We start from the raw sequence: 27,020 nt of genomic DNA, 5'->3' as shown, positions 1-27,020 counted from the left end.
TAAATCTCTAAATTTCTTTGTAATGCTAATCCAGGAGGAAATAAGTCCTAATTTCTACATTATATACATATATATCAGCATCAGTATCAACACATTTTTACATGATATCGACACTGGCCCAGAATTCAAAAATCAAAGCATCCCTTGTTAACATTTAACTGACCTAGGCTGCATTGAATTTGATCTAGTTAAACTACATACAGCAGTTAGCATGGAGAAGCTGACAGATTTAAACGTGTTTTTGGACTTGACATCAGACTTCTAGTTAGCAAACAGCAATTGAATGATATGGTGAAGCCTCTGTATGCATAGATCATTCACACACATTTACCTCCCATGTCTTATAGAGCCTCTGGACTGCACTGTTACTCAGACCGAACATCACTGCAAAGAACGAGTTGAGATTTTTCTGCTCCTTTAACCTACAACAAAGAACATCAGAACATCAGTCAGCAAAAGCAGCTTTGAAGCTACATTGTATCAACACTCATTGATCATTTTATCACCTACCATATGCAGTGAGGTGAAGGACGTATTGAAATTTTGTTTTTCAAAATTTCATTTTTAAACATGCCTTTGTTTGTGCATATGAATATATAAATTTATATTCTTCTTTCGGTTGCTCCCTTTCGGATCATCTGCCTCCATCTTGCCCTATCCACTGCCTCCTCTACTTTTACACCAACCATCTCCATGTCCACCTTCACTACATCCATAAACTTTCTCTGAGGTCTACCTCTTCTCCTTCTGCCCGGCAGTTCCATCTCCAATATTCTTTGCCCAATATATCCACTATACATATATATATATTCATAAGTAAAAAGACAAAAGATTTGAAGTGCATATATGTACTGGAAGTGTATTAGACAACAAAAACAAAAGTGTCAGTCTCTATTGAGTGCAAAAGACTTCATAGCTGTGAGCCTAAATAATCCCAGTATGGAGGTATAAAGTTAGTCTAAAAGTGTGTCAGGGTGAGGCTGGCTCAGGCCAAATGACATTGGTCAGCAAAAGGTGAACAGAGATGAGCTAAAAGAAAGCAATTAGTTACTGCCAGTTGATGCCAGTTAATGCCAGGTGGAAGCATATCAGCTTTTGAGAATTTTAAGGACCTATTCAGGTGCTCTTTATAGAATGTTGGTACTTAAAGAGAATGAAGTCCAATACTAACTATGAAAGGGTGGTTTAGTGTAACTTTACAGAAAGAAATGGACTGACGTCATGCTTCCTATCTGACATTCTGACACATGAAATGTTCTCAGCCAACAGAATACTGCTGCTAGAAAATCACATGGCTAATATGTCTGCTGTTTAACACAAGACAATGAGCTATGAATCAGGGCATTACCAAATTGATACTGCCTACACCAATTTTAAAGAGTATGATAATCCTTAATAGCCCCAATAATTTGATTAAAAACATAAATACACTAAAGACTTTATGTTCTCTCACTCATAACTACAAACCTTATGAGATTAATTTAAAAGTAGTGACTGAATAATAACAGTTACTGAATCATACGTCATAAGATTTACTGGCTAACAGGCCTGAAGTTTAAGGGGTTAAAACTTCAACAGTATTAGTCAAATAGCATTTTTCTGATTGGTTTGACTATCAGTTTTCATATAAAGAGGACCCATTATGCTCTTTTTAAGTGTACATGATTGTAATTTTGGGGTGAACTATAAAAGGTTTACATGCGTCAATGTTCCAAAAACACATTATTTTACCTATTTTATTGTACCTCTCTATTCATGTTCTGTCTGAAATGCTCTGGTAGAGCTCCTGTGTGTTTAAACCTCCCTCCCAATGAGGCCGTGCTCTGCTTGGTTAGCTCGTCCACTCTGTTCTAACTGAGTGACCAGAGCAAGAGCAAAGCCCAATTCCATTTCACCCCTTGTTCCTACCTACTGAAGCTCCAGAATGTAACTACTGTACCATTTAAGGCGGAACGGGAACATTTGAACAAGAATCTGGTGAATAGCTGACTTCAGCTTTGTAACACCAAAGAATTAACAGTGGGCGATAATAAATAACTGTCTTATACCCCCTCTTTGAAAGCATATAATGCCCTAAATGTAACTAAAGCCCAGCAGTGAGGTTGCTGAACTTTTCCCCCCTATGCTATCACTGAAGACAGGCCGGATCACCTACAGATTACCGCTAGTAGCCTGTTAATAAAATAATGTTGTTGTTTTTTTTAATCTAAGGGTTGTCCCATTTTGTAAGGCAAGATTTCAACCACTACCCCTTGTAATTCAGTTCCAAGAGGTTAGGGTGACATTTGAAAACAAGGGGTAGGGGTAAAAAGAAGAAATGGCATTGGGCCTAAGTACCACCCTTATGCTACTATGTCTATTTTTACAATGGAGTCCAATCCTGAAAGTCAGGTAGAACAAATTGATCCACATTTGCAAGCTAGACTGGAGTAGGATACTTCAGAGTGGTAAATTTTTACTTTGTACTCTTTTGTGAGGGCGTGCCAAGCTTACCGGTGGGCAGGCAATAATGATTATGTTACAAGATTATATCATCTTATAACAAAGGAAAAGAATTGGAATTCCAATGAGGCAGCTGAGAAATAGTACACAGCCATATTTCAATATGTAGCAAGAGCATTGGCCTAGTACAAACCCCATAAACTGACCAATGTCTCTGTAGGTAACAAACTGATGAAGGAAGTGACTGATGAGGAATCCTTCAAACAAAACCTCTTTCTAACGATTAATAGCTAATAGGAAAGCTCAATTGTGGAAGCTTAATGTCGGCTACTTTCATTGTTCAAATGATGTATCAGTTGGGACCTGGTATGAACTTTAACAGAAAACCTTTGGAATGATCAGCTGGGTACTGTAGAAAGCTCCTCTATTTAGCTCCCAGAAGTGCCAAGTGGTATTTGCTACTGTGCTTCTAATATGTAAAAATACTGTACTGTTTCAGTAACACTCACACAGTTGCAATCTTGATGAACTTCTTAAGCAGGGTGGCTCTCTTCATTAGGTCCTCACACAGGCACAGTTCAGTCACCACCCAATATTGAACTTCATTGAAGCGCCGTACAAACCGCTCAAGGTTAGCTGTGGTGGTGCCTGGAAACTTGTGCCGGCCAAAAATGTAGTAGACCAGCTCAACCTGTGGTAAGCAGTGGCAAGAAGTGAGTTTTTGTAATACATTTGGATAATTGCCAGGATTTATAGTGTGTCACATGAAGGCCTAGAATCTCTCTTGGCAAAGTATTGTTTAGAAAAGCAAACAGACTTGTTCATTTGTCCTTTCATGACTTTGAAAATGAAACTGCATGCCTGTACGCTCAGATGAATGTTGAAGCAGGCATGTGTTTTTTCAAACGACTGATAAAGAGCTGTGCATGCAGTCAAAAAGGTAATAAATTGAATTTACTTGACTAGCTGTATACATCACTTACACATTAATAAAATACACTCACTGCTACTGCACTGCACTGAAACCCATAAATTTCGATTGCAATCAGTGTGCACTTTAGAAGCACTGCCTACCTTGCAGGTCTACTACATAGTCCTGCCTTACAGGATTCTAGTAGTTTGTTATTGCTAAATTAGCAGTGATTCGCATTAATTCCTGTTGTAGATTAAACAAGATTTGGAGCCTCTAGAAGATATTTAATGTTTTACTTGAAGTTTGTAACATACACATTAACATATATTTTATTTTGTTCCACGGACTCTTTCAGTAGAAAGGCCTGGTATAGAGTTGCTGATCCTAGTTGCTGATCCTATTCTAACAACCCTCTGATTAGGCTGCCTTTCGTGTTCACAGTCAGTGATGTATTTTGGGTTTTCAGAAGGTTTAGAGTTATGTTTTTCTTACTAAATAGGCCATGCCTATTAGAAATCAGGTGACACGCTGACATTTCGTTGATACACAAAGTGCATAATGATATTCACTTTTTATGAGATTTCATAAGGAACAGACAAAAACAATAGTGCTACATTATAAATTACTACTCAAATCTATGAATATGCAAAATGTAATGCATTTACTGCACTAAATCTAATTAAACAGGCCTAATACTGCTCTCATTTGTATTAAATGTCATTTAAAGATTACTTTTGTGTGATAATGGATGTATGTGACTTCTTCCCGTCTTTGTAAGGAAACGTAGTTTCTTAATGTTCTTTAACTACTGATGACATCCACAATATGCTCAAAAACGTATTGTGATGTGAAAAAATGAATCACAATGATTAATCACAATGTCAGCATGTTGCCTGCCCCATGTCAGTGTACAGCTAAGGGTGGCTATGTGGTCAGAAACTGACCATTGACAAAGAACTACAGTCCGCAGCTGTACACCAGTATGGTGGAACTAATAGGGAAGGTGTTCTAATAAAATGGCCAAAGAGTATATATTACATTAACATAACTACTACTACTGAGAGTAAGTGAACTGAAAGAGAAATTGTGTTGTGCAAAAGATGTACGCATTTGAATCAAGTCCATCACTTTTTTCAGTGTATGTAGTAGCCTGAAAGATGACATTTTTGTCCTCTGCTGCTATGTTCTTCATCAGATAAAGCTGGGGCAGGTGTCTGAGCACAGGCGGTGCCAGCAGGCTGCAATGACAGCAGCTTGAGCCACATGTATGCAACAGAAGGCCGCCAGTGATACATTTTTTCCCTGACTCATTCTGTCTCTGACGCTCCATATCTGATAAGTCATGTGTCTCAGGCAGATCGGATACACACTTGAATGACTACTTGTTAGCTCTCAGCAGGTGAAAAAAAGGTGATCTGCATGTGGGGAATCTTATGTGCTTTGTTACTGATATGATCACTGTAAGTTATCGAGCAGACTAATCAAATCACTCATGTCTAACATACAGTACCAAAATGATGAAACCAGTATCTTGGAATGCTCACAGCTCAAATGACATACAGTAATCCACAGAAAATGCTGTAAATCCAGGGCTGTTATGTCAGGAATTAGGGCTATTCCCTTCAACTCCAGGCCTCCAACATAATATTATGAATAAAAAAGAAATCTTTTAATACCAGCTAAAAACTTTCACTAACAACTGTTGTAAATTCTCAAAAGATGCCAAAAAGGAAAGAGTCTTCAGACGCTGAGTTCATGGAAGAGGAAAAAGGCTTCTTTTTTATATCAGCATCAGGTGGCACAGGGTCTCGAGAGACCCAACTGCACAAATAGAGTGTTCCAAACAACAGTTTATATACCATTTATCTGGGGTAATTTGATATCCCCCCGCCTTACTTCTCAAATGTTGATATTAACTTGTTCTCTAATAGGTGCATCTTTTCATCCTGTGTGTGAATCTAGGGGCTTTCCAGTGTCTAGAATCTCCTATTCTCTGTTAGCCAATACTACCTTTTTGGTTATTGATTACAATATCTAATCTATTTGATTACTGATTAAGGGAATATTCATTCAAATCTCCATCAGTTACCTCATGCATGGCCGTGAAGAGTTCCCAGTCGTAGTTGGTCAGCTGACTTGCAATGTCCTTGGAGCACATCTGCTCTAGAGTGTCCATGGTGTTCTGTTCTGGACCGAGCTGCTCCTTCAGAGGCATCTGTCAGACACAAACATATAAGACAGCCACGCCTACCATGACTTCAGCACAGGAACAAAACATTGCTCTTCCAAATGACTGTCCATCATCACTGTTATTTTAAACCTTTTATTTGCTAGGTGTATTGCACGCTAAGGCTTACCGTTCAGCAATTACCCAGAAAATAATGCAAACTGTAAAGTGACTTATCTTTTATTATAGCAGTAAACAATGGAAGCCTAGGCCTGCAGGTGTGGTCTGGACATTTAAAGGGTTTAAACCTATATGACTTGTGTTTTTACACCACATGTTGGACATAGTACAATGTATCAGCGTGTAGAATTGGAGTTTTGGGGATACTACTGTGATTTCTATCCCTGTCTACAGAAGCATAATGCTGTCTTTACTGTTGGATGCACTTCAACAGTTTTTGAAGTAGCATGTACACATTCAGAATGGAATTCACATCACTCACTTACTATTGTTTTGTTTGTGAGGAAGAATTTTTTTTCATCAAAACTTTCTTGCTGAAACCTACAACTTTTTAGCCTGGTTAGATACATATCAAAATAAATGCAACAACAGCATTATGAAATCATGTTATCAAAGGAGTAGACAGGCAGAAATAGTGACTTTCTTTCTTAGGTATAAAATGATTAATATACATACTGCTGTGACATATTGATCTTATGTAAGTCTCACTATTTAGCACCCGAATGCAAATATGTATTACTCGATACAGAAATCATGATGACAAGAGCAGCCTTGGCTGCAGTTAGCCAGAGTGTGCCTCTAGCACACTGGAGAGGTTCCTGAGTTAAGAGCCACTCACCAGCTGCTCCACCTGAGATACACTGCACAGGAACAGTCGCTCGTTCAGCCCCAGAGACATGGAGACGGCTGTTGCCTCCAGCTTTAACTGAACTCTTTCTAACAGACAAGAAAGCATACCAATTTTATAGGAATGGCAAGGGTAAACGTCTTGCAACTAACAATCAGCAACCCTTTTACATTACACTTGTCACTAGTGGTACTGCTGGCAAGTCACTACAAAGCTGCCACTGCTTGGGATAAATTAATACAAGCTATAGAATAATTAATTAAGCCTGTAATCTTACAGATTTCCTCTGTACTCAGAAAGATGCTAAAGATTAAAGACCTCAGAGACTCAAGACTTGACCCAGGCATACAATTTAAAGTCTTAAGACTTGCGAGTCTGACTTCCACCTTCCACCCAAGACTATTAGATATAACTGTGCCTCAAAAATTTGACACTTGATTCAGACTTGCACATCAGAGACTAGAGATCTGGCTTGAACTTGCAGCTCAGAGGCTTCAGATTTGACTCAGACTCGCACTTCAGAGACTTCAGACTTGACCTGGACTTGAACCTCAAATACTTGAGACTTGATTAGGACTTGTACCTCTGTACTTGCATCTCCGAAACTTGAGATGTGACTCTGACTTCAATGAAGTGAACTGTGAATGTCTCTGCCTCACACTCCTTACATTAAACCCTTAAACCCTAACCCTTAAACCCAACTTTCCATACTTGTATCATTTTTGGGACCAGTAACAATAATTTAGCTTTATTTTAAGCTGGAACAATTTTTTGAAGGAAGAAATTGGCAATATTAAAAACATATGTTGTTCACTTTTTTATGACTTTTTTTCTTTATTTGCCAAATAAAAACAACAGAAAACTTAGAAAATCAAATTGTAACTTTCAGCTCATGCCAAATCAAATCACAGCTTGCACCTTAGCTGTGCACCTTATTCAAGATAACACTTTCTCTCTCTAATGTTCTATTACTTGACTTTTATAAACGATTAAGTAGTTGCTATGATATGTAAAATATTTATAATAATTAAGTATATGTAATCATTATATTATAAATAGTAATATGCAAGATATGCTATTATGAGAGTGAGACATTTTGAGAGTGAGACACAAGTCTTTAGGGTTTAACGGTTACTAAAATATGTTTTGCACAGACACTTAAACTCTGCTGCATGATAGAATATCATTCTTACCTCCTGAAGAGTTCATTTTGACCAGTACATGATCTCCTCCTGGATTCACCAGAACAGACATTATGTCCTGGACTGAGGTATTCACAGGCAGCATCAGTGTCACTGCATTGTGGTCCGGTTTGAAAATTTCATACAGGACTGCAAGCATATTACAAGATATGTTTACTGAAATGTTCAAGGCAGTTTCTATATCTGCTTATTTTTGAGTGTTTAAGTGAAATTTAAAAGCAATGTAATTGTTGTTTATATGGCCAAACGACATGTCCTCATACAAAACCATTAATGATGCATTTAGAAAATACAGACAGACCTTTGTCCTGAGCTCTTATTGACTGACACTTCCCAAGGGGCTCTTCATAAGCAGTGAACCAATCAAATTTCTGATTCAGCTGTAAAATATGAACAATAGGAGAAAAAATGTTGACCAGATGTGAGCAGCTGTGCTGCTTTTCAAAAGTATTCAACAATGTGGCAACAGACAAACTTAGATTTTTCAAAGAACTGCGGTGAATGGGACTACAAATCAGCAGCTATACTTCAAAAATAAATCAAAGTTTTCTTTTCTTCTGTCAGTGCTTAACATCTTAGGTATGACAGATTGATGGAGGCTGGGGGGTGGGGTGTATGAAGTTGTACTTCTCATCAGTGGAATGTCAGGATTGAGATATAGAAACTATTCAAGGGGATGCAATCAGCTGCAGGACCCTCTTGATCTATCTTGAGCCTTAGAATTTGAAGTACTCCCAGACGATAATATAAACATGGTGTATTTCAATATTAATTATTTCTCTGTCATAGTTTATGTAAACAGGCGTAAAAATCTTTTTGAATGTATTGCGTATACCATGCCATACCATGTTTCTTTATGTATGTATAAAATGAAATATTTTATTATGATTTGATGTTATAAAAAAACATATTCTATGCACAAGCATTTTTGCATAAATGTTTTGCAGAATATAAATGTAATTCCTTGCCAACCTCACTTTGTAATTGAACAAGTAATATGCAATTATTATTTGACATTAGACATAGGCATTATAATCTAAGCAAATGTGATTTACAGAATTTCTTTCAAATGAAGTCATAAGAAAACAACCTTTGCCAAAGCTTTACAATTTTGCATCCTTTCTTGTGGGGTTGTGAAAATGACATGAATTGGTAGTGCTGAAATAACAAACAAATAGTAGTTGTCACCATAGACCACATTAAACCACTACTGGCCAAATTGACATCATGCTCTGTTTCTTCTTGTTCTCCTTGTTCTCCAGGTTTATCCGGGAAAACGGCAAGCTATTGACTTTTCCAGCGGCTAGTGTATTTATCATGCCATGTCATAAAGTTCTAATTGAGGTTGTATTGTTTGGACTCTTATCTCTGCAGCTTTCCCAGAGAGGGAATGGAACTCACTTTCGTCAGTGTTTGGCATCCGTTCTCTAGCCTGCAAGGAAAATAGACATGAAAATGTCAACGTACAGTACAAGGTTACAGAGTATGTCTAGATTTTGCTGACTTTGCATAAAGTATATGTGAAGGCAGACCAGGGTGACCTTTTTGGCAGTTGTAATCACAGAGACCATGCCATAAAATATAAAACATTTTTAAAACATTCCTAATATTTGAGTGAATAAGTCTGTTACTTACACTCTGTTTTTCCTCCTGTCCCTCAGCTGTTCTTTGAGCATGTTTGAGAGTCTTGAGTCACTCATCACTTCTTCTCTCAGTTTCTGTCCCAAAGCAAAAGAGAAATATGAGTTTTATCTTGAATATTACATCCTAATGTGAAAATAACGCTAAGCACCTTGTATAATGAGTTTCAGCCCCACATGTAAAATATATTAAGTGTAGGAGTTAGAGAAGTACAGTACAGGTGTCATTATCATCGCCACCTGACAATCCAATCCTGTATTTTCATGCTGAACTTCACATGAGAGGGACAATTTTTAAAAGATCACCTCAAAAACAGAGTGAAACATGCACACAGAGTGCAACATGGATCTTTTTTTTTTTTTTTTCAACATGGATCTTTAATCAGTCTTCTAAGTTTGCTGAAACTGATTTATCATAATTACACTGATAAATCAAAAATACATAACCTCTACCACATATGTAAGCAAGAGATTTATTTTGATTTGAAGAAAAGTTATTGTTGTGCACAATGTTATGTTTTAATAATTACATAACAATTACAAATTACATGACTGTAAAAACAGTACAGCAAAACAAAGACAATAACTGCATTAAGGACAAAACTAAATTCAACTGAGAAACAAACCTCCAGGAACTGCAAGGCTACAAGGTCCTCCTTCAGCAGTGGGCTGCAAAGTGCCACCCACTGACCCACCAGTTTCACAATTTTCTGCTTGGTATTGAGAGCATAGGCAGCCTTCTCCAGCTCGGAGCCTTCTGAGGGCTCAGCATGGTAGGTGCAGTGAGGGTTAAGGATGTATTAATTTCAAATTTATGTATACATATGAGTCAAAAAAACAAACAAAAAAAAAAAAACAGTTCAAACAAGTTTGTCATATATCTGCTGTAGATTAAAGAGGCTTAGGCCGAGACGAGTAGAGCTGTGAAGATTATTTAGAACCAGTGGAAACTGATTAAGATGAATATAAGCAGCAATAATGAATAGATATTGATGCTGAAGGGCAGGGCATAGCTGTGCAGAGGGCATGAAGACTTGATGTGTCAATAGGAAGTCACTAACACAAGGATCTGAAGACACAGAGAAAACAAACACAAACACACGTTTTCATTCAATATAAATGCATGTGGTCATACATATGTGATAAGACTAACCCTAACCCTAACTTTGATCTCAATCTCAAAAAACACAATGCAAAATGTAGGTTTTGTAGAAAAGCATTTAAATCCAAGGACCATGTTGCTGGTCTTGGCAAGGTAGGTTACTCTTGGTTTTTATGGTTTTCCTACAACTTTTTGTCCTGAATACATAGGAAAACACACATGCACATACACACTTGCTCACGTCTCATTAAAGAGGCCTTGTTTTCCTTTTCAGGCAGCCTGGAAAACACCGGAACATTTGGAGACACCTGACTGTTGTTTTTTTTAGAACACATTCAAAAACAATAAATAACAGGGATGTTTGGGTCTGTCTCCCTGTCCACTTCCATTTGCCTAGTGTGTCTGGAACATTTTGTTTAGCTTAACTATTTCTCATGACATAATTTAGCAGAAAAGCAAATTTTCAGTTATATCTGTGTACAATGAATCCCTTAACGTCCCAGGCTTGTTACATACTAAGGATTCCTATTCAGTAACTACAGGGACTTGCAAACTGGCTGAGCTATTCTTAGGTTATAGAAGTGTGTAATAAAACTTTGGGCCTGTTGGTGGGCCCTGGCCATTTAAGAGGTTGAAGAAACATATATAATATATCTATACAATAACTACATAATACAAAATTGTCTGTTAACCCCACTGAATCGAGCAATCCATTCCAAGAATTTGGTGATGGTCCCTTTAGCTATCTTAAATCTGAATCTAGAGATATTACGACATGTGCACTCCTACGATGCGCAGAGTAAAATATGTACAGTTTATGTACAGTTGTGAACTAACAGAAAAAATTTTTTTTAAATAGCTTAAGTTGGTCCCTGTAGAGGATATGTTAACTTATATTTACTCATTTACTTTATCAACAAAAGCAACACAATATGACAATAAGCTCTTACTGATCCACAATTTGCTCTGAATCAAAACCTATGCAAATGTCATACCTATTGGATCACTTCCATTTGTATCCAGCTTAATAGTCTCCAGGAGATGTTCCAGAATTTTCTCTGGTGTTCCTGACATCACTGTGTATCTGAAAGGCAAAAAGAAAGAAAGTCATAAAGATAGAGAAGAAGAGCCGTGCACAATATGCTGTAATACTAAAGCACCAATGATGGGCCCACTTTTCAATTAAATCAATTCAGAATTAATTAAATGCTCTTGAATGCAGATAATAGAGGCAAGTCTGACTAATTCATTGCCTTTCCTGCCTTTTACAATCACCCCAGTTAAGAAGTGCTCTGGTCCTTTATTTGCTAATAACCATTTCACAGTCAGAATCATTTTGCACAATAGAAACATTTTATCATCGTCTACTCTGCAGATTAACATGTTAAACATGCAGTCTTCAAGCTTTTGATTGGGCTTTGGGCCTGGCTTTAATGCAGGTGCAGCATACTCGGATGTGCAGAACAATACGAGTGAGTGTAGAGATGTAGTTTGTTTACTTGCTGCTGCTTCCTGATCCACCCTGAAGGGGCGACTCCTGTCCCGAGGTTTTCTCCAGGACCAGCACCACTTTCCCATGCTCTTCCAAACGAACAGTGTTTGCTTCAACATCCTGCATAATGATACACAACAATGTTGTGGAAACATGCCACAGGATTTCCATCAAAAACACTGCACACTACAGCTCTGCTGATATGTTTTTTGGCTAATAAAATCAATTGATATTAAACTTACATTTTCTAACCTTAAAAAGTCGGATTGTTTTCTGTATAATGAACATGGTGATCATCACAATTTGTGATAATTTTGTTGATTTTGTGCTCTTACTCTAATTTTTCAGTCTGAACTGGTGAAATCAAATGCAAAAGATCATCAAGAAACCAAGACTGCACTACAACACCTTTTTTATTTAAGAAAAGTTGAGAACTGACAATAAAATTTGACTGTTCAGTTTTTTGACAGCTCACTTTTATACCAATGCAATTTCAACTAATATGAATCATAAATCTTACTGGTCGGTTGACACATTATGACCACCTCCTATTTTCACTGTCCATTTTATCAGCTCTACTTATTCTATAGGTGCACTTTGTAGTTCTGCAATTACTGATTGTCGTCCTTCTGTTTCTCTGCATACTTTGTTAACCCCCTTTTACCCTGTTCTTCAATGGTCTGGAACCCTATGGATCCTCACAGAGCAGGTACTATTTGGGTGGTGGATCATTCTCAGCACTACAGTAACACTGTTGGTCCACTCAGACCTACACAACACACACTAACACACCACCACCACGTCAGTGTTACTGCAGTAAGTAGTAAGTGGAGCTGATAAAAATAAACAATATGCAAAGAAACAAAAAGGTGGTCATAATGTTATGCCTGATCAGTGCATGCCAATACAGTATTGTGCAATGTAAATAAATCACTGTGCAATATACATTCTTCACTTATTCATTTGCAGTCAAACTGTCCATTAAGTGCAAAATATTCAGCAGATATTTCTGATGAGATTTGATATAACATAATCTACTTATATAAAACTGGAGCCCAAAAATGATTAAACGATGCAGAGTAACAACTGTGCAAGACCAAGTAGGCCACCAAAACTGTCAAAATCAGATAAGCAGTACTTAAGCCTCTAAAAGGTTAGGGCCCACATCAAGGACAAAATTTTTACACACTTCTGTAACCCATGAATAGTTCAGCCAGTTTTCATCACTCCCTATAGTTATTGAATAATAAGCCTTGATGTGCATTAAGCCTGAGACTTTAAGGGGTTAAAGCATTCATCTTTAAGGAACAGGAAAAAAATCAAGATTCAATCTTGCTGCAGATGTGAAAAAATCCATATATTTTCTGTCATCCTTTCACTGTGAGAAGGCAACTCAATGCTATGTGCTGAAAGGATGTACAGCTGTCAAGAAGTTGTTACTGAGAAAAGGAAATAAGACAAAAAAGATGAACATTTGCAAATTAAACAAAGAAGCTGCTGGTATTTTCAGAACTACTGGCTGGCTGCTCCATAGTCCAGACCTCACCATTACTGAGTGTGTTTGGGATTCCTTGGATGCAGAGAGTGCAACCAAGATCTAAGAACATTTTTGCTGTAAATTTCTTTGAAAAACTGAAAGCAGATCTCCTGAAAAGAATGTATGCTCTATTAAAGATAAAGACAAACTAAATGCTAAAAAATTATACTATATTCAGTTCTTGAGGCTGCTGTGTAGTTTACTGTTAAATAACTCTTTTTCTTGTTGCTCAAAAGATTCAATATATATTTAATGGCCATTTTCACTGGAATTAAATAAATTAAGTGTGGTCTCTGACTTTTGCACAGTACTTTATCTTGACATATACATATGTACACAACGACTTTTGCAGTTTACCTTCAGTATTCGAATGAAGTCTTGCTTGTCTACTCTGAGGAAGTGACAGTTGTCTTCTCTCAGTATGATAGTAGCTGCACGGGGAGCATCATTCACCAAGGCAAGCTGGCCAAAGTCATCTCCTTCATGCAGGGTAGTCACCAAGCCCTGTCAAATTACACGCGGACACACACACACACACACACACACACACACACACACACACAATACGGTTTCCTTCACTTTTCCACGTAGGAGAAACATTTTTAGAACAATGCAAAGGCCTATAATTAGATTTAAATGACCACTATATTAATGGTGGTGGACATTCCCTGCTCACATGATGAGCGTAACAAAGGCCATCCAAATACTTTTACCTTGCCATGTGTGATGACATTAACAGACCCCTTCCAGATGATGTACCAGGATGTGCCTTTGTCTCCCTGGCTGAACACTGTGAAATAATAGCACATTAAGTAGGAACCTCATCAGCTGTGTACTCGCCCCCCGCAACACACACACACACACACACACACACACACACACACACACACACGCATGCACAAATATTCACTGGCCACTTTGTCCTCTATACCTACCACATACTATCTGAACCTGATAAACTGATGCAACACAGCACCTACTAACATGCCACGACTGAAATAATGTCTGGCCAGCAGTGGTCCTATGTTGGTCCTTTTCCATTGATGGACAAGGGGAGAGTGGCTGATTGTGCAGCGACAACTGGGCTACAGTCAGTAGCTATATATCTTGCACCTACAGTCACTTTCATGCAAAAGTTTGGCAGTTTAACATATTGAGAAAAAATATTAAATGTGCCATAACTTTTGTGTTGTCTACATTTTTAATATTTGTCTCTCAATATGTTTGTCAGCAAATAAAGATTCATTGTTCATTAACACATGCAAGTGGCATCTCTGAGTATGGGTAGTTTTTATTTTTACTTAGTGGATTTAAAACATATAATTTGAAAGAGGTTTCCCAAGACATTTGCATACAACTATCAACTGAAGAGCAGGAAGCTGTGGAAGAAGAAGGAATGTTAGGAAAGCTGTAAAACATTAATAATGGTGTTCTGCTAAATATAACTTCCAGAATTCCTTAGATTTGAAAAATGGTGATCAAATCTCAGGCAGATCATTTGTCCAGAAATATTACTGTACTCTAACCATAGAATGAACGAAAAATAAGTAGTATTAAGTAAGTAATGTATAAGTAAGTAACGTTTTGGTGTTACCTAAAACTTATTTTGAATAGATCATATGGAAAGACCTTCTGTTTTTTTAAGCTAATAAAATTAGAAACTACAATCAGTACTGTATAAAATACTGAATAAAATAGCAGCAATTATTACAAAAACAAATGATTCCAAACATTTGAGCGCTAGTGTATACTTCTCTGAGATGTACCTGATGAAATTTTCCAATGAGTGTAGGTAAAGGGTAAGTGGACCCTATGGACTACCAATTATGTGTAAACGCAGTGTTTTCTGTTTTACAATTACAAGGCAGTCAATGCTGTCTATTCTCCACTAGGTTTGAACTTTTGGAGCTCCTCTGGGAGAGAGTTCATTGGCCCTGATTAAATAATAACCTTTATGATCTTCAGACCAGAAAGTGGAGAGTGTAATGATGTGATTACAGCTTCTATTGCATCATCACAGCAGCTGGAAAGCCTGCACTTCTTATTCATCACTGGTGACTACAATAAAGGGCATGAGAGTTGTGAAATAACTTTGATGTATCTCCTATACGTCACTATTTTGTTTCTATGTTTTCTTGTATTTATGCACAAGCGCTGATGCTGTCATGTCATCTGTGCTCTCGCCCACTGCTGTTCAAATGTCAACCTTGCTTTCGCACTCACACACTGTGCCCGCCTTGGCATGGGACTCGAACACCAGCACTGCAGCCAGTTCCTTTCGCACCTACAGGCATGGATAGAGAGGAAAACAGAGTAAGGAATGAATGGAGAGATATGGTGAGAAAGCAAAAGGAAATGGGACAGGAAGTGATTACTCACGGAGGTGGACAGGTGGGCCACAGCCTTGACATGGAGCAGCTCCTCATAGATGACCTCCACGTCTTCTGCTGACCTCTGGCTTGGACTGATTATGGCACACGAAGTACACAGCGCAAATTGTTAAAGTTTACTATAAAGCATTCACATATAAAATACACAGGATTACAATATGTGCAACTTGCTATAATACACAATATTTCATTGCTGTCAGAAGAAAACATTGTATCTCCATTTTTGGCATTTTTCAGTTTTTGACATAATTTGAAAGTATCTGTTACTCTTTACATTGTTTGTAAATTATATGATGAATGGCCTAAAAGAAATTACCCAAAATGACATGGGAAAAATTCTGGTTCCATTGACTTACATCGAAAGTAAAGTATGTTTTTCCTTCTCCTGTAAAGTTACTATTTTGGAGATACAAGGTTTTCTTCAGCAACGATATACAAATTTTTGTAGACACCCGCTCATCCAGTGTTGCCTTTAAAATAAAGGGTATAAATAAGGAGTTTGTTCCCTGTTTGGTGCAGTAACAGGCTCTATTCATCCAGGAAGGCTTTACATTAGGTGTTGGAATATTGTTGTGAGGATTTGATTGCATTAACCTAGCATTAGTTTGCTCAAGTACTGATGTGGGATGATTAGTTCTGGATCACAAATACCACTCCAACTCATTCCCAAGGTACTGGATTGTTCTTTATCACTCTAAAAATGTAGCTTCACTGCTTTACAGCCCAATACTGAAGCATGTACAGCATGATACATGAAGAATGTACAGCTACTACAGAGCATTCCATTCTATTGGTAATGCTTTCCAAAGGAGATTATACAAGATATGGAGATTATTCAAGCAATCGGACATCTAATGAGCTGTGGCAGCACCTTAAAGTAACTGAAATCACTAATTAGAAGGGGTATCTGGATACTTTTGGACATGTAGTGTATGTGAATTTACTTTTACAAAAAATCTCAAAAGTCAATAGAGAGGCAAACTGATCTAGTGCTGATTTAAGATCAGATTCCATAATAATATTAATAATGGCTATAATAGTAGTATAATAGTACTAATATTAGTAATTACAATACTAATTATTATTGCAGTGTGGAAAATGTTATCATATACATTTTAATTCATATCACCCAGTCCTACAAGTATCATGCTGAATGAATGGGGAGAGGGAGGACCATTCTACCTACCCAGAGACAGCAAGGTCAATTATGCTGTCTTCGACTCTTGGGCATGAATGGCTGTACCATTGCCAGGAATCAAATTCACAGTTTGTGTTCCAATTCACATATCATCATCAAAATCTGTTACATGTACATTTACACTAGACAAAGATTTGTTAAAAATGATATAGAAATGTAAGATAAATAAGTGAAATATCTATCATTTATCGTCACAGCAATTTTCAAGATTGTTAATACAACCCCCTGGCCAAGTGTAACTTCATGCAAGTACGAGCAAATAAAGCATGGAAGCTGTATTTTGTATTTTGAATCTGTATTTTGTATTTTGATGTAAATTGTAATTATATTGTTTCTAAAGCCTAAAAATGATTAAAACTGCCACATTTACTTTCTGGTTCTTACCATTTGCGAAGTATCATATTCAGGAGAGCATCGGGACCCATTTGGACCAGTAGTGCCAGACCTTCTTGAAGCTCATCTTCTTTTGAATCCTTCTCATTGTTTGTATGATTCAGGTCAAACTCTGTCTCCATGAATCGGTAAAACTGGGTGTCTTTGTCATGGAAGTTCAACTCCTGCTTCACTATATAGAGAAAAGTAGGCATTTTAAAACTTCCAAAACAAGTTGTCTTTTGAACGCAGGTCATCATTTCTTCAGGTCATTAAAACAAAGACATATAGACACTAGACGTTATTTGATAGTTACCATGAACAAGGATGCCTTCATCCACTAAAACCTGCCACATCCCAACTGCCTGACTGCGGGACTGGAAACAGTCGTTTAGCTTCATCAGCCAATCAACAAGCTCCTTCCCACTGCAGCACTGTCTACATGACATGGAGCAACAAACATGATTTAGTCCCACTTAATCCTGTACCAAGCCATGTTTTCTGACTATATAATTTATTGTTTCCCCATTAATCAATTCACTGCCTAAAAGAACATTCCAGCATTAACTCTCTATCAGCTGCCTCTATATCGTATAGTCAGTAAATTAACTTTAATGCATTCCCAGATGTGTTCTAGAGGTTCCTCCCTGATCATGCTTGAATATAAAAAATACACTGTTAAAAAGGTTCCTAAATGGCTTTTGGCTTGGTTGTACAGTTCTGTTATGTGAATATAAAGGTTATTCCCACTTATGTATATAATTTACAAAGATAGTTCTTTAAAGAAACATTCATTGAACAGGTTTGTTAGGGAACTGACCAATGGTTCTTCTATGGCATCACTACAAACAACACCTTCATTTTAATTAGTGTAGAAAAACTGAATATAATCAGAACTGCTTGTTCTTAAAAAGAAAAAAGTTCATAAAAACAGTTTTGATAAGATATTGTCACGTCTGTCCCATCCTCAGACCAGTATTGTTTGAGTACTTGGTTGAACTTTCAGATTTGCAGTAGAGTTACATATTTTATGTGTAAATTTACCCAATTCAGCCATTGCCCAGTAGCTGCTGTTATAAGCAAACCTCAAGTCAATGTGTTTTTGTTCTTTCTAAGTACAGGAAAACACAGGGAATTATTGTCGGTGGTAATCAATGGTACAATGCACGATGTAATTAACAGAAATTAAGTGAAAAAAACATTGGCATATACATTTAAAATGATTTTTTCAGTTCACACAGCTGGTCATATTTGACAGGTACCTGTAGGTTTTGAGGTGATGTTTCCTGTCTCTGATCAGGCCTGGATTTCTTTCAATCAGTGCACCATATACCACCCTGGCTGCCTTTAAGATTCGATCAGACAAGAACTAAAGAGGAAAACAGAAAACAAATTTTTTGATTTATGGTTTTTAATGCGTGAATCACCTTCCAACTCTGGTTTCAAAATTACAGGTTTACATTCCATCATAGTTCAGTGGACAGTTCCCCTCATAGTCAGATGCATGTTTAAGTGGTATAGCTAGCATTTTTGGCTGCAGTGGGTAAAAGTCAGTGGGAAAAAGCTTTTTTCTAAACTGTGATTACACTGCTCTGTGGTTGCAAATTTAACTGATTTAATTTCACATTTAATTTACATTATATTGCACTTTTTCCCTTTTACCATCTTAATGGGGCTACTTAAATGTGTGCTTAGTCAAGCTCACAGTATGTAAATGCATGATTTGGAAAGTGGACAACAGGGTTGCTATTTACAAGTAATGAGTGTGATGAGGAAATGGTGAGGTTATCACAATGAGAATACTGACAGGAGTAAAAAGAATAGTTTATTCTTTAAAGAGCTCATATCATCAAAAAACAAATTCATTATAATTTAGTATGGAAACATGTACCATTAGGTCTCCAGTTTATATGCTCCATAAACACTCACCAGTGACTTAACTAGGAACAACTGTACACCTACTCAGTCATGCAATTATCTAATGAGCCAATCATATGGCAGAAGCACAGTGCATAAAATCATGCAGAATATAGGCCAGCACCTTCAGATAAAGTCAACTTTCAGAATAGGGAAAAATGTGATCTCTGTGATTTTGACTGTGGCATGATTGTTGGTGTCAGACAGGCTGGTTTGGGCATTTCTATAACTCCTGATCTCCCTGGATTTTCATGCACAACATCCTCTAAAGAAAAAACATAGAGTGAGTGGCGGTTCTGCAGACAGAAACACCTTGTTAATGAGAGAGGTCAACAAAGAATGGCCAGACTAGTTTGAGCTGACAGGCTAAGGTAACTCAGACAACCATTCTGTATAACTGAGGGGAGCCAAAACAGCAGAAGAACAAGCCAGGTTCCATGTCTGTCAGCCAGGAACAGAAAGCTGAGGCTGCAGTGGGCACAGGCTCACCAAAACTGGACATTTGAAGTCTGGAAAAATGTGGCCTGGTCTGATTAATCTTGAGTTTTACTGAGGTACAGGTTTCATGAGCATGAACATGACAACTGTTGTTCAGTGGCCTTCTCAGTTACCAAATCCAGCAGAACACCTGTTGGGATGTAGTAGAACAGGAGAGTCGCAGCATGAAAGTGCACCTGCAGTGCAAAATCTGCAGACCCTGCATGATGCAATCATGTCAACAAATCCCGGAATCTCAACAGAATTTTTCCAACATGTTGTGGAATCCCCAACATGAGGAATTGAGGCTGTTTTTAGAGCAAAGGGAGGCCCTATCAGGTATTAGTATAGTGTTCCTTATAACGTACTCATTAGGTATACAGTAATGAGGCTGAAAAAACATGAATGTCACAAAAAACATTGGTTATATCCACCTTTCAACCTAAAGCAGTTTAGCTCCACACATTTTTATTAAAGTTTTAAGGAGTATTTTTTAACGAGGCACAATACAGGACATATACATCAGTCTTAATGGTTCAGTAACCAAAAAAGCCTATTTAATTCTAAGGGATGAAGAGAGGTTGGACAATTAAATAAATTAAATTAATTACACAAATTTGTAAAAACACTCAGGGAAAAAAAATTAAAATGCAAGACATGCAAGGTCCTTTAATTTACAACTACAATCTGAAAAAAATGCCACAGGGAGAGAGACAATAGTCCAGACCTGGCAGCCAGTTCCTCAGCTCTGTGCATGCTGCGCTGGTGAGTGTGTGCGTGTGTGTTTGTTGTGTGGGTGAGTGGCCAGTGAGAATGTGTCATACACACACTGCTCCACTCTCACTCTCCTACACCTCCTCTGCGGAGGCTGCTGAAAGTGTGTTTTAAAGAACTCTGCGCATCCCTAATGATGAATACTACCTCTCACCTCGTCCCCCTGCTGTGTTCCAGCGTGGTACATTTCTCAGCCCTTCTGTTTCCACCACACTCCCTCTGCTCTAATTTCATCCAGTCTTTCTTCTAACCCATCATTGTCATCTTGCTACTACCTCTCCCCCACTATCTGCCCTTATCTAGCATGGTTTCTTCTTTGTCCTTTCTCTTTTCTCAAACCTTCTCAAAATACATCTGCTCTTTCTTCCCTTCCTCTTTCTAGTTCTAGGTTGGCTTAAGATCAGACAGTTTTTTTTTTTTTAATTGGTCTAATATGGTTTTGCCCATTAACTTTGGATATTCATATTCAATATTGTTGCACTTTTATTTTCTGTATTTTTTGTAAAATTTTGGTACTTCATGGAACTGCATTGTAAGCATGAATCTGTAATAAACAAATTCATTAGAAGGATTAAAATTTTGTTTCTGTGCACATTGGAACATAAAGATGTATCAGTGATAAATTTACTCTTTGATCTCATCTGGCAGAACTCTCTTAGTCTATACAGGTATGAGTGAATTTATGTGGTTTGGAAGCTGTGAATTTAATATATTGTCATTGTTGGAACTAAATCTTATATCTTCAAATATATATGTAGATGTAGACAACAGTATGTCATATACTGTTAGAAAATATAAAAAGGTCTGCTTGAGATTTTTTGAAAACCATGTTGAATAATTTAGGTATTTTGCTTGTATAATACTAATTGGTGTGGTATTAGTTTTTATTACATGTTAGCTAGGTTAGCCTTGTAGTCTGGCAGTTCACACTGGATCACTCTGAATTACTTTGTTTACATCTTAACGATACAATAATGCAGAAATTTGCTGGGAATTCTGTTTAAGGGTAATTTGTTGTTTTGTCTCTATCATTCTCAGCCCATCTCCCTCGGCCTTTGACGGCCCATCCCACTCCAGCACCCAAACAGCTTAACCTCAATGAGGGAAGCTGCAGTTTTTGCCATCTTTGTTGCTATGGTGCCCTAATGTTTCTCTGTATGCCTGCCAGGCCACATTCACTGATCATGAGATATAAGACAAACCATAATACAGTGCACTCTAAGAATAAAGAAGAGCTTCATAAAGCGTGGGATGTTAAAATGAAGAACTGATATTAAAAACATCAAGTCATCATATCAAAAACTCAGTACTGAATGTACATTTCTTAATGATTTATCTTCAGGTGCACAGTATTCTAAAGGCCTAACATACTTACTATACTTAAGAACACAGCTTTCAGATGCCCGCAACAACAAATGCATTTTCACTGTCCTTTTCTTGTTTGCATTGTTCCATTATCATGTGTGAATAGCACATGTTGCTTGTTCTCTGCCGCAGTAGTTTTTCCAAGTAGGTGGTCCCAAAAATAAAAGACATTTCTAGCAAAATATGTCCTCTTTACCATTTTTACCATCTATACCAGTAGCTCTTTCTCTGTCTCTCTCACGTATCTTACCAATTTTACATACATTTATTGGGCAGTCCTCTACTCTGGCTCTCCTTAGAGGCCTCTGGACTGGTCAGTTCCTCATGATGATGTAACTGGCTTCTGACCCATGAAGGATTGGCTGACCTCTGTCTAATCAGTCCAAAGTGAAGCGGCCTCCACTTGGCCTCAGTTCTCGTGCAATGGTAGCCAACATGTAAACATGTACAATAATATAATGCTTATCTGTGTAGCAATAGTTGTCAAAATAAATCAAATGTACCAGTCAGTTAATCAAATGTAGTCAGTGAGCCAAGACAAGCCTGTTGTCCTTACTGCTTTTTAAATTTATATTAATTATATGATTTTATTCATATTTAATAGAGCATGTTTTAACTTAAGCAGGTCCATTGGAGACAGCCTAAATGCTAAATTGTAGAGAAACTTGAAAAGTAAGAATTGCTTACAACAGTGATGAAAAAAACATGTTTATAATGCTTTCTGTAAGTTGCTTCATAGAAAGTTGTTATACAAAGTGGTTATAAATATGCTGTCAGATTCCATTTTTCTAACTATTTCTAACTATTGCTTTAATATGCAAGCATCTAACCCACTCCAGTTAAAGAGGAGCATGCCCAATCACTCTAGGAAAACCACATTATCCCTTTCCATTGCTCTACTGTTGTTTGTATAAATTGTGTTTATTATTATTTCTAAATTAATTTTAAAAAATTAATTATGTTTATTTACTCTTAATTTCCATTCACAAGGACTGAAGCAATAAAAGCAATGCACCAACACCAGTTGCCAGTTTTAACCTTTAGCATCATAGCTATAAATGGTGAAAAAAGTTATAACTACTGTAGTGTAGCTACTTGCTCCACAATGTTAAGACATAACTACAACATATCTGAGGCATACATGTAGGTAACAATTCAGTACAGGGAAGGATTATAATGCCCTTATGCTTATTAAGCTTGAACAAGCCAGAATTTGATAATTAACTGGCTGCTCATTATCTGCTCATTACACTTATTATGCCTTTACTAAGCATTATCAAGCCAGAGCTTGGTAATCAACTGGCTGCTGATTACTATGTAATCTGGCAATAACAAGAGTGATTTAACCTTTTTTTAGAGCAATGTTATTTGTGTATTACATAGTACAATCTTTTGCATGTTCGATTACATTATTATGCCTTTATTAAGGCTTATTAAGCTAATAGTCGGTAACTAACTTATCAAGCTAATGACTACTAATTAATTGAGTGCTTATTTCTACATTACTACTGTTTCTGGTTTAAAATGTGTTTCCATTGGTCTCAAGAAAAACTTTCTACCCCAAGAACAAGAAACGACATGGACCATTAATATGTGGTATTGAGACTATATGCTACAACACTGTATATTAAACAGATAAAAGTTGTGTGGAAAATGCCTACTTTACTGTAGTTGTTGTTTTCCAATGTAGTAAGTAGTAGGCCGTCCAACTACTGCTTTGTTAAGGCTTAATAAGTGCATTACATGGTCATTGTAATGTTCCCTTTACTGAAGTAATACCTTCTCTTTCCCACTTATTTTCTTCCATCTTAACATCATCTGATGTTATTCTGATGGTATATTACTATCGTCAGCAGATTTTCAGTTCCCACCAGCTGTGGTGTGTGTAGACACTGTGTCTACAGACCCAGAGCATGTAAATCTCTCTCCTGTCATCGCCAATCCGTGGCCTGGTCCCACGGTAAAGCAGAAATTAGATGGTAATGTCAGACAGGGCCATGGCTATTCTCACTCAGTCTCATAGGACAGTTTCTTTCTATTCATTACCTTATGTGAGGACACTCCTCAATTTCATGTCTGAATACCTTGGAATATTATACACAATGCTTAAACTCTGACTATGAGTAAGCTGTGCAAGCTCCTGCAGTCTATGTGTACATTGTGTATTTATTGACTCTAGATAACTAAGTAGAAATCTCAGAAACAAGCTTCAGGCTACAGACTCAAACACAAGAGAGAATGGTGATGTCTACACATTTTCTCTTGATTTTATGCTTAAAGGAATGCTCCAATGTTTTCCAACATAATCTCTACCTGCAGCATCTGCACTGTAAAAAGGGGGGGTGTGGGTGGGAGAAATGCTTCAACAAGTTATTTGAACTTCAAATAATAAGTTGATAAGGCATAAAACAGATTCATGTTTTGTGACTGTTGTAACAATTTTAAGGCACTCTGAATACTATGTACATTTTTTCTACAGTGTGTAGCATAAAATCTAGATTAGATTACTACAGACAATGATTTAGATAGATACTTCCCCAACCAACAGTGAATGGCCTTTTATTTACCCATAGCATCTCTCTGGGGTGACTGGTCATCCCTGGAGAACTTTAGCCTCAGTGCTAGTGCTTCACTGACTGTATGTTGGACATACACTTGAGATTGTAGGTTAAGCCTACAGAACTGTTCAGCACCTTTAATTCAAACAGTGTCCAGGAGAAACATGAGTAGGAGTTAAAGACAGTTGGTCCTTTTGGAATAAATTGTCATTACATTATTTGAGAATGATTTAACTTGCACATATTACGTTTGACTTGTATGGCATTAAACCAAGGTTGATGGTTGCAATAAAGAACTGGTGAATGAGAAATGAGCAAAAATTTCACTGACTTTCAGTTTTTATCACAATATAAGTGACTCTTTTTTCTTTGGATCGTAAATAGAGTCCCAACTAACTGAAACACCCAGAATATAATTCTGTATAATTTATGTTGGGCTGCACAACATACTGCTTTTTAACTGTTATCACAATATTATCCTTTGTTATTTTGATATTGCTGAATCAATATGCTAATAAGCCCTCTAAAAATCACTAAATTGTTTATTGTACACTGAGTAATCTGAAACCTTCCAGTGTTTTCATGAAACAAGGCTTTGATGTGATGCAAAAAACAATAATTAAAACTGTCTCACATGAATTACAACATAGTATTTTGTTAATACTGTGCAGCCCTTGTAAAAATCAAAGCTCATGCAGTACCTGTATGAACTTTAGGAGTAAAACTCTAAAGTAAGTACAGTATGGTCACTGGTTCTAAAGTGTGATTTTCCACCGATAGAACACTTCCACCTCTGCACTTAAGGGAGGAAACTCAGTCGCTTGCTGTGTTTTCCGTTTGTGGGCGACGCTACAAGCGTCAAGAGCAGTGGCAGCGGAATGACCTTGGTGGGCTGGAAGGAAGACTCCATTACTGTACTGTACAGGCGTGGAGAACAATATAGGTGGGTGGGCAGGCAGAGGACGAGTGTGGCAACTAACTACAAACTACAGTTAGAAAAATTTTCTCTTGTTTTCTCTTTCTAATTTCAGGCCTAACTGATGTTATTGTTACAATACACATTTCTGAGCATATATCATGGGTATAAGACTTCAACGGAACAATGCATGCATAATAAAAATGAGAGATTTAGATGACTTATTGTGAGTTTGTGAAGAAAAAGCAGTCTGTATTAACTTTTTAAACTGCACAGTAACAAGTAGTTGATCAATGAATGTTCAAACACTGATGTCTGACCATTATGCTGTCATTTTATTAATTTATTTTATATACTTTTTGCAAAAACTTAATTAATTAATTAAGTATAAAAATAGTTGTCAAAGTTTTATTCACTGTACTGTTTGGTCTTTTCTAAATTGTTTGCAAGCTTCAGAGAAAAGGCATATTGTACGATTTATATATTACATACCATGCTTTGTGAAAATGTCTTCAAGTGTGGAGATGATACATTTTTTGTCAAATCGCCCATAAACATAACATCATCATGTCACTGTGAGGAAAAAAATGATCACCCTAATAATCTATCATGGCCAAGGCAACCAAACAACGGCAACCAAACAAGTAACATTCCTATGGGAGATCTTCATAGTGACAAGAAAACAACCCTCCTGCAATCTCCTTACTGTTCCTTCATTAGAGCAAACAGGACCTGCCTACACTCCACACAAATAAACACACTCCCAGAAGTCTAGCACTCAGCAAAGAAAACACTCAAGAGGCCTAGAGAATTTCACAGAAGTAAGCTGCTTTGAACACACATTTATTGCGCTGGCTGTGTTATACACAAATGAGAGCAAAATTCCAATAAATTGCTTGAGCAATATTAATGTGCCACAGATGATTTGCCAGTGGGTAAATAAAGCACCAATAATGTCTGTTTATATGTTATATAATAAAAACATTCAGAAATGTCATATCTATTTTGACCATCAACAAAACATATTGTCTAGGACAGTATTAAGGAGCACTAGTATATATAGCACTATATAAATAACTGTTGCGTAGGAATTAATGCATTAATAATATGCTAATGTGATAAATTCTTATTGCTATTCATTTTCTTAGAGTTGATAACACATTCTTTTAGTTTCCTAATTGTGTCCAGCTATGACTCTATATAACCCTCTCATTGAAATACAACTTAGTAAAGTTATTTCCAGCTACTGAGCATGGTAAATTTATCACAGATGGACCTCAAGTCTTCAGTAACATTAGCACTGGAGGATGCCTTCAGTAGACACTAGACAAGGGTGTGGGAGACCTTTGGATCTATCAACAAGGGAGCTAGGAGCGAGAGCATGCAGCCACTGTTGCTCTCACTGGACATGATTGATGAAAATTGTAAATAGTGTTCACATTATTTTTATGTTCATATTGCAATCATGTGAGTTTCATGTTCTGGGAATTACTGGAAGTGCTGAATACATTCTGGTTAAGCACATTTTGTCATATAGCTGTAATAAAATGTATTGCCTTTCAAATGAAATAACCCTTTCTATAGCTGCAAATGAATAAAACATTGTTAATAACGACTGATTAATCATTTGATTTAAAAGAAAAATGAATAATGCATAAATAAACAGTTTAGTTTAAGTAAAATGTCATTT

General features: G+C 37.0%; 1 protein-coding gene across 4 annotated transcripts in view; it reads right to left on the bottom strand.

The window, feature by feature from the left end:
- Positions 1-27,020, bottom strand: part of rapgef3 (Rap guanine nucleotide exchange factor (GEF) 3) — a 56,055-nt gene that overhangs the window by 3,685 nt on the left and 25,350 nt on the right. For all 4 annotated transcript variants that reach the window (XM_017694217.2, XM_017694218.2, XM_017694216.2 and 1 more), the window contains 19 exons: positions 18,586-18,692; positions 17,640-17,761; positions 17,336-17,516; positions 15,743-15,827; positions 15,587-15,647; positions 14,077-14,153; positions 13,721-13,867; positions 11,834-11,946; positions 11,330-11,418; positions 10,223-10,301; positions 9,859-10,009; positions 9,228-9,310; positions 8,994-9,024; positions 7,894-7,972; positions 7,584-7,721; positions 6,382-6,479; positions 5,445-5,570; positions 2,952-3,133; positions 332-422 (listed from right to left, as the gene is read on the bottom strand). In XM_017694217.2, coding sequence (XP_017549706.1) covers positions 332-422; positions 2,952-3,133; positions 5,445-5,570; positions 6,382-6,479; positions 7,584-7,721; positions 7,894-7,972; positions 8,994-9,024; positions 9,228-9,310; positions 9,859-10,009; positions 10,223-10,301; positions 11,330-11,418; positions 11,834-11,946; positions 13,721-13,867; positions 14,077-14,153; positions 15,587-15,647; positions 15,743-15,827; positions 17,336-17,516; positions 17,640-17,761; positions 18,586-18,692 — 2,040 coding nt within the window. The remainder of the gene's footprint in view (positions 1-331; positions 423-2,951; positions 3,134-5,444; positions 5,571-6,381; positions 6,480-7,583; positions 7,722-7,893; positions 7,973-8,993; positions 9,025-9,227; positions 9,311-9,858; positions 10,010-10,222; positions 10,302-11,329; positions 11,419-11,833; positions 11,947-13,720; positions 13,868-14,076; positions 14,154-15,586; positions 15,648-15,742; positions 15,828-17,335; positions 17,517-17,639; positions 17,762-18,585; positions 18,693-27,020) is intronic.

This window comes from Pygocentrus nattereri, chromosome 9 (genome assembly GCF_015220715.1).
Source record: "Pygocentrus nattereri isolate fPygNat1 chromosome 9, fPygNat1.pri, whole genome shotgun sequence".
In the NCBI taxonomy this organism is placed as follows: domain Eukaryota; kingdom Metazoa; phylum Chordata; class Actinopteri; order Characiformes; family Serrasalmidae; genus Pygocentrus; species Pygocentrus nattereri.
The sequence above is the reverse complement of the archived record's forward strand: the minus strand, read 5'-3'. Positions and strand labels throughout refer to the sequence as shown.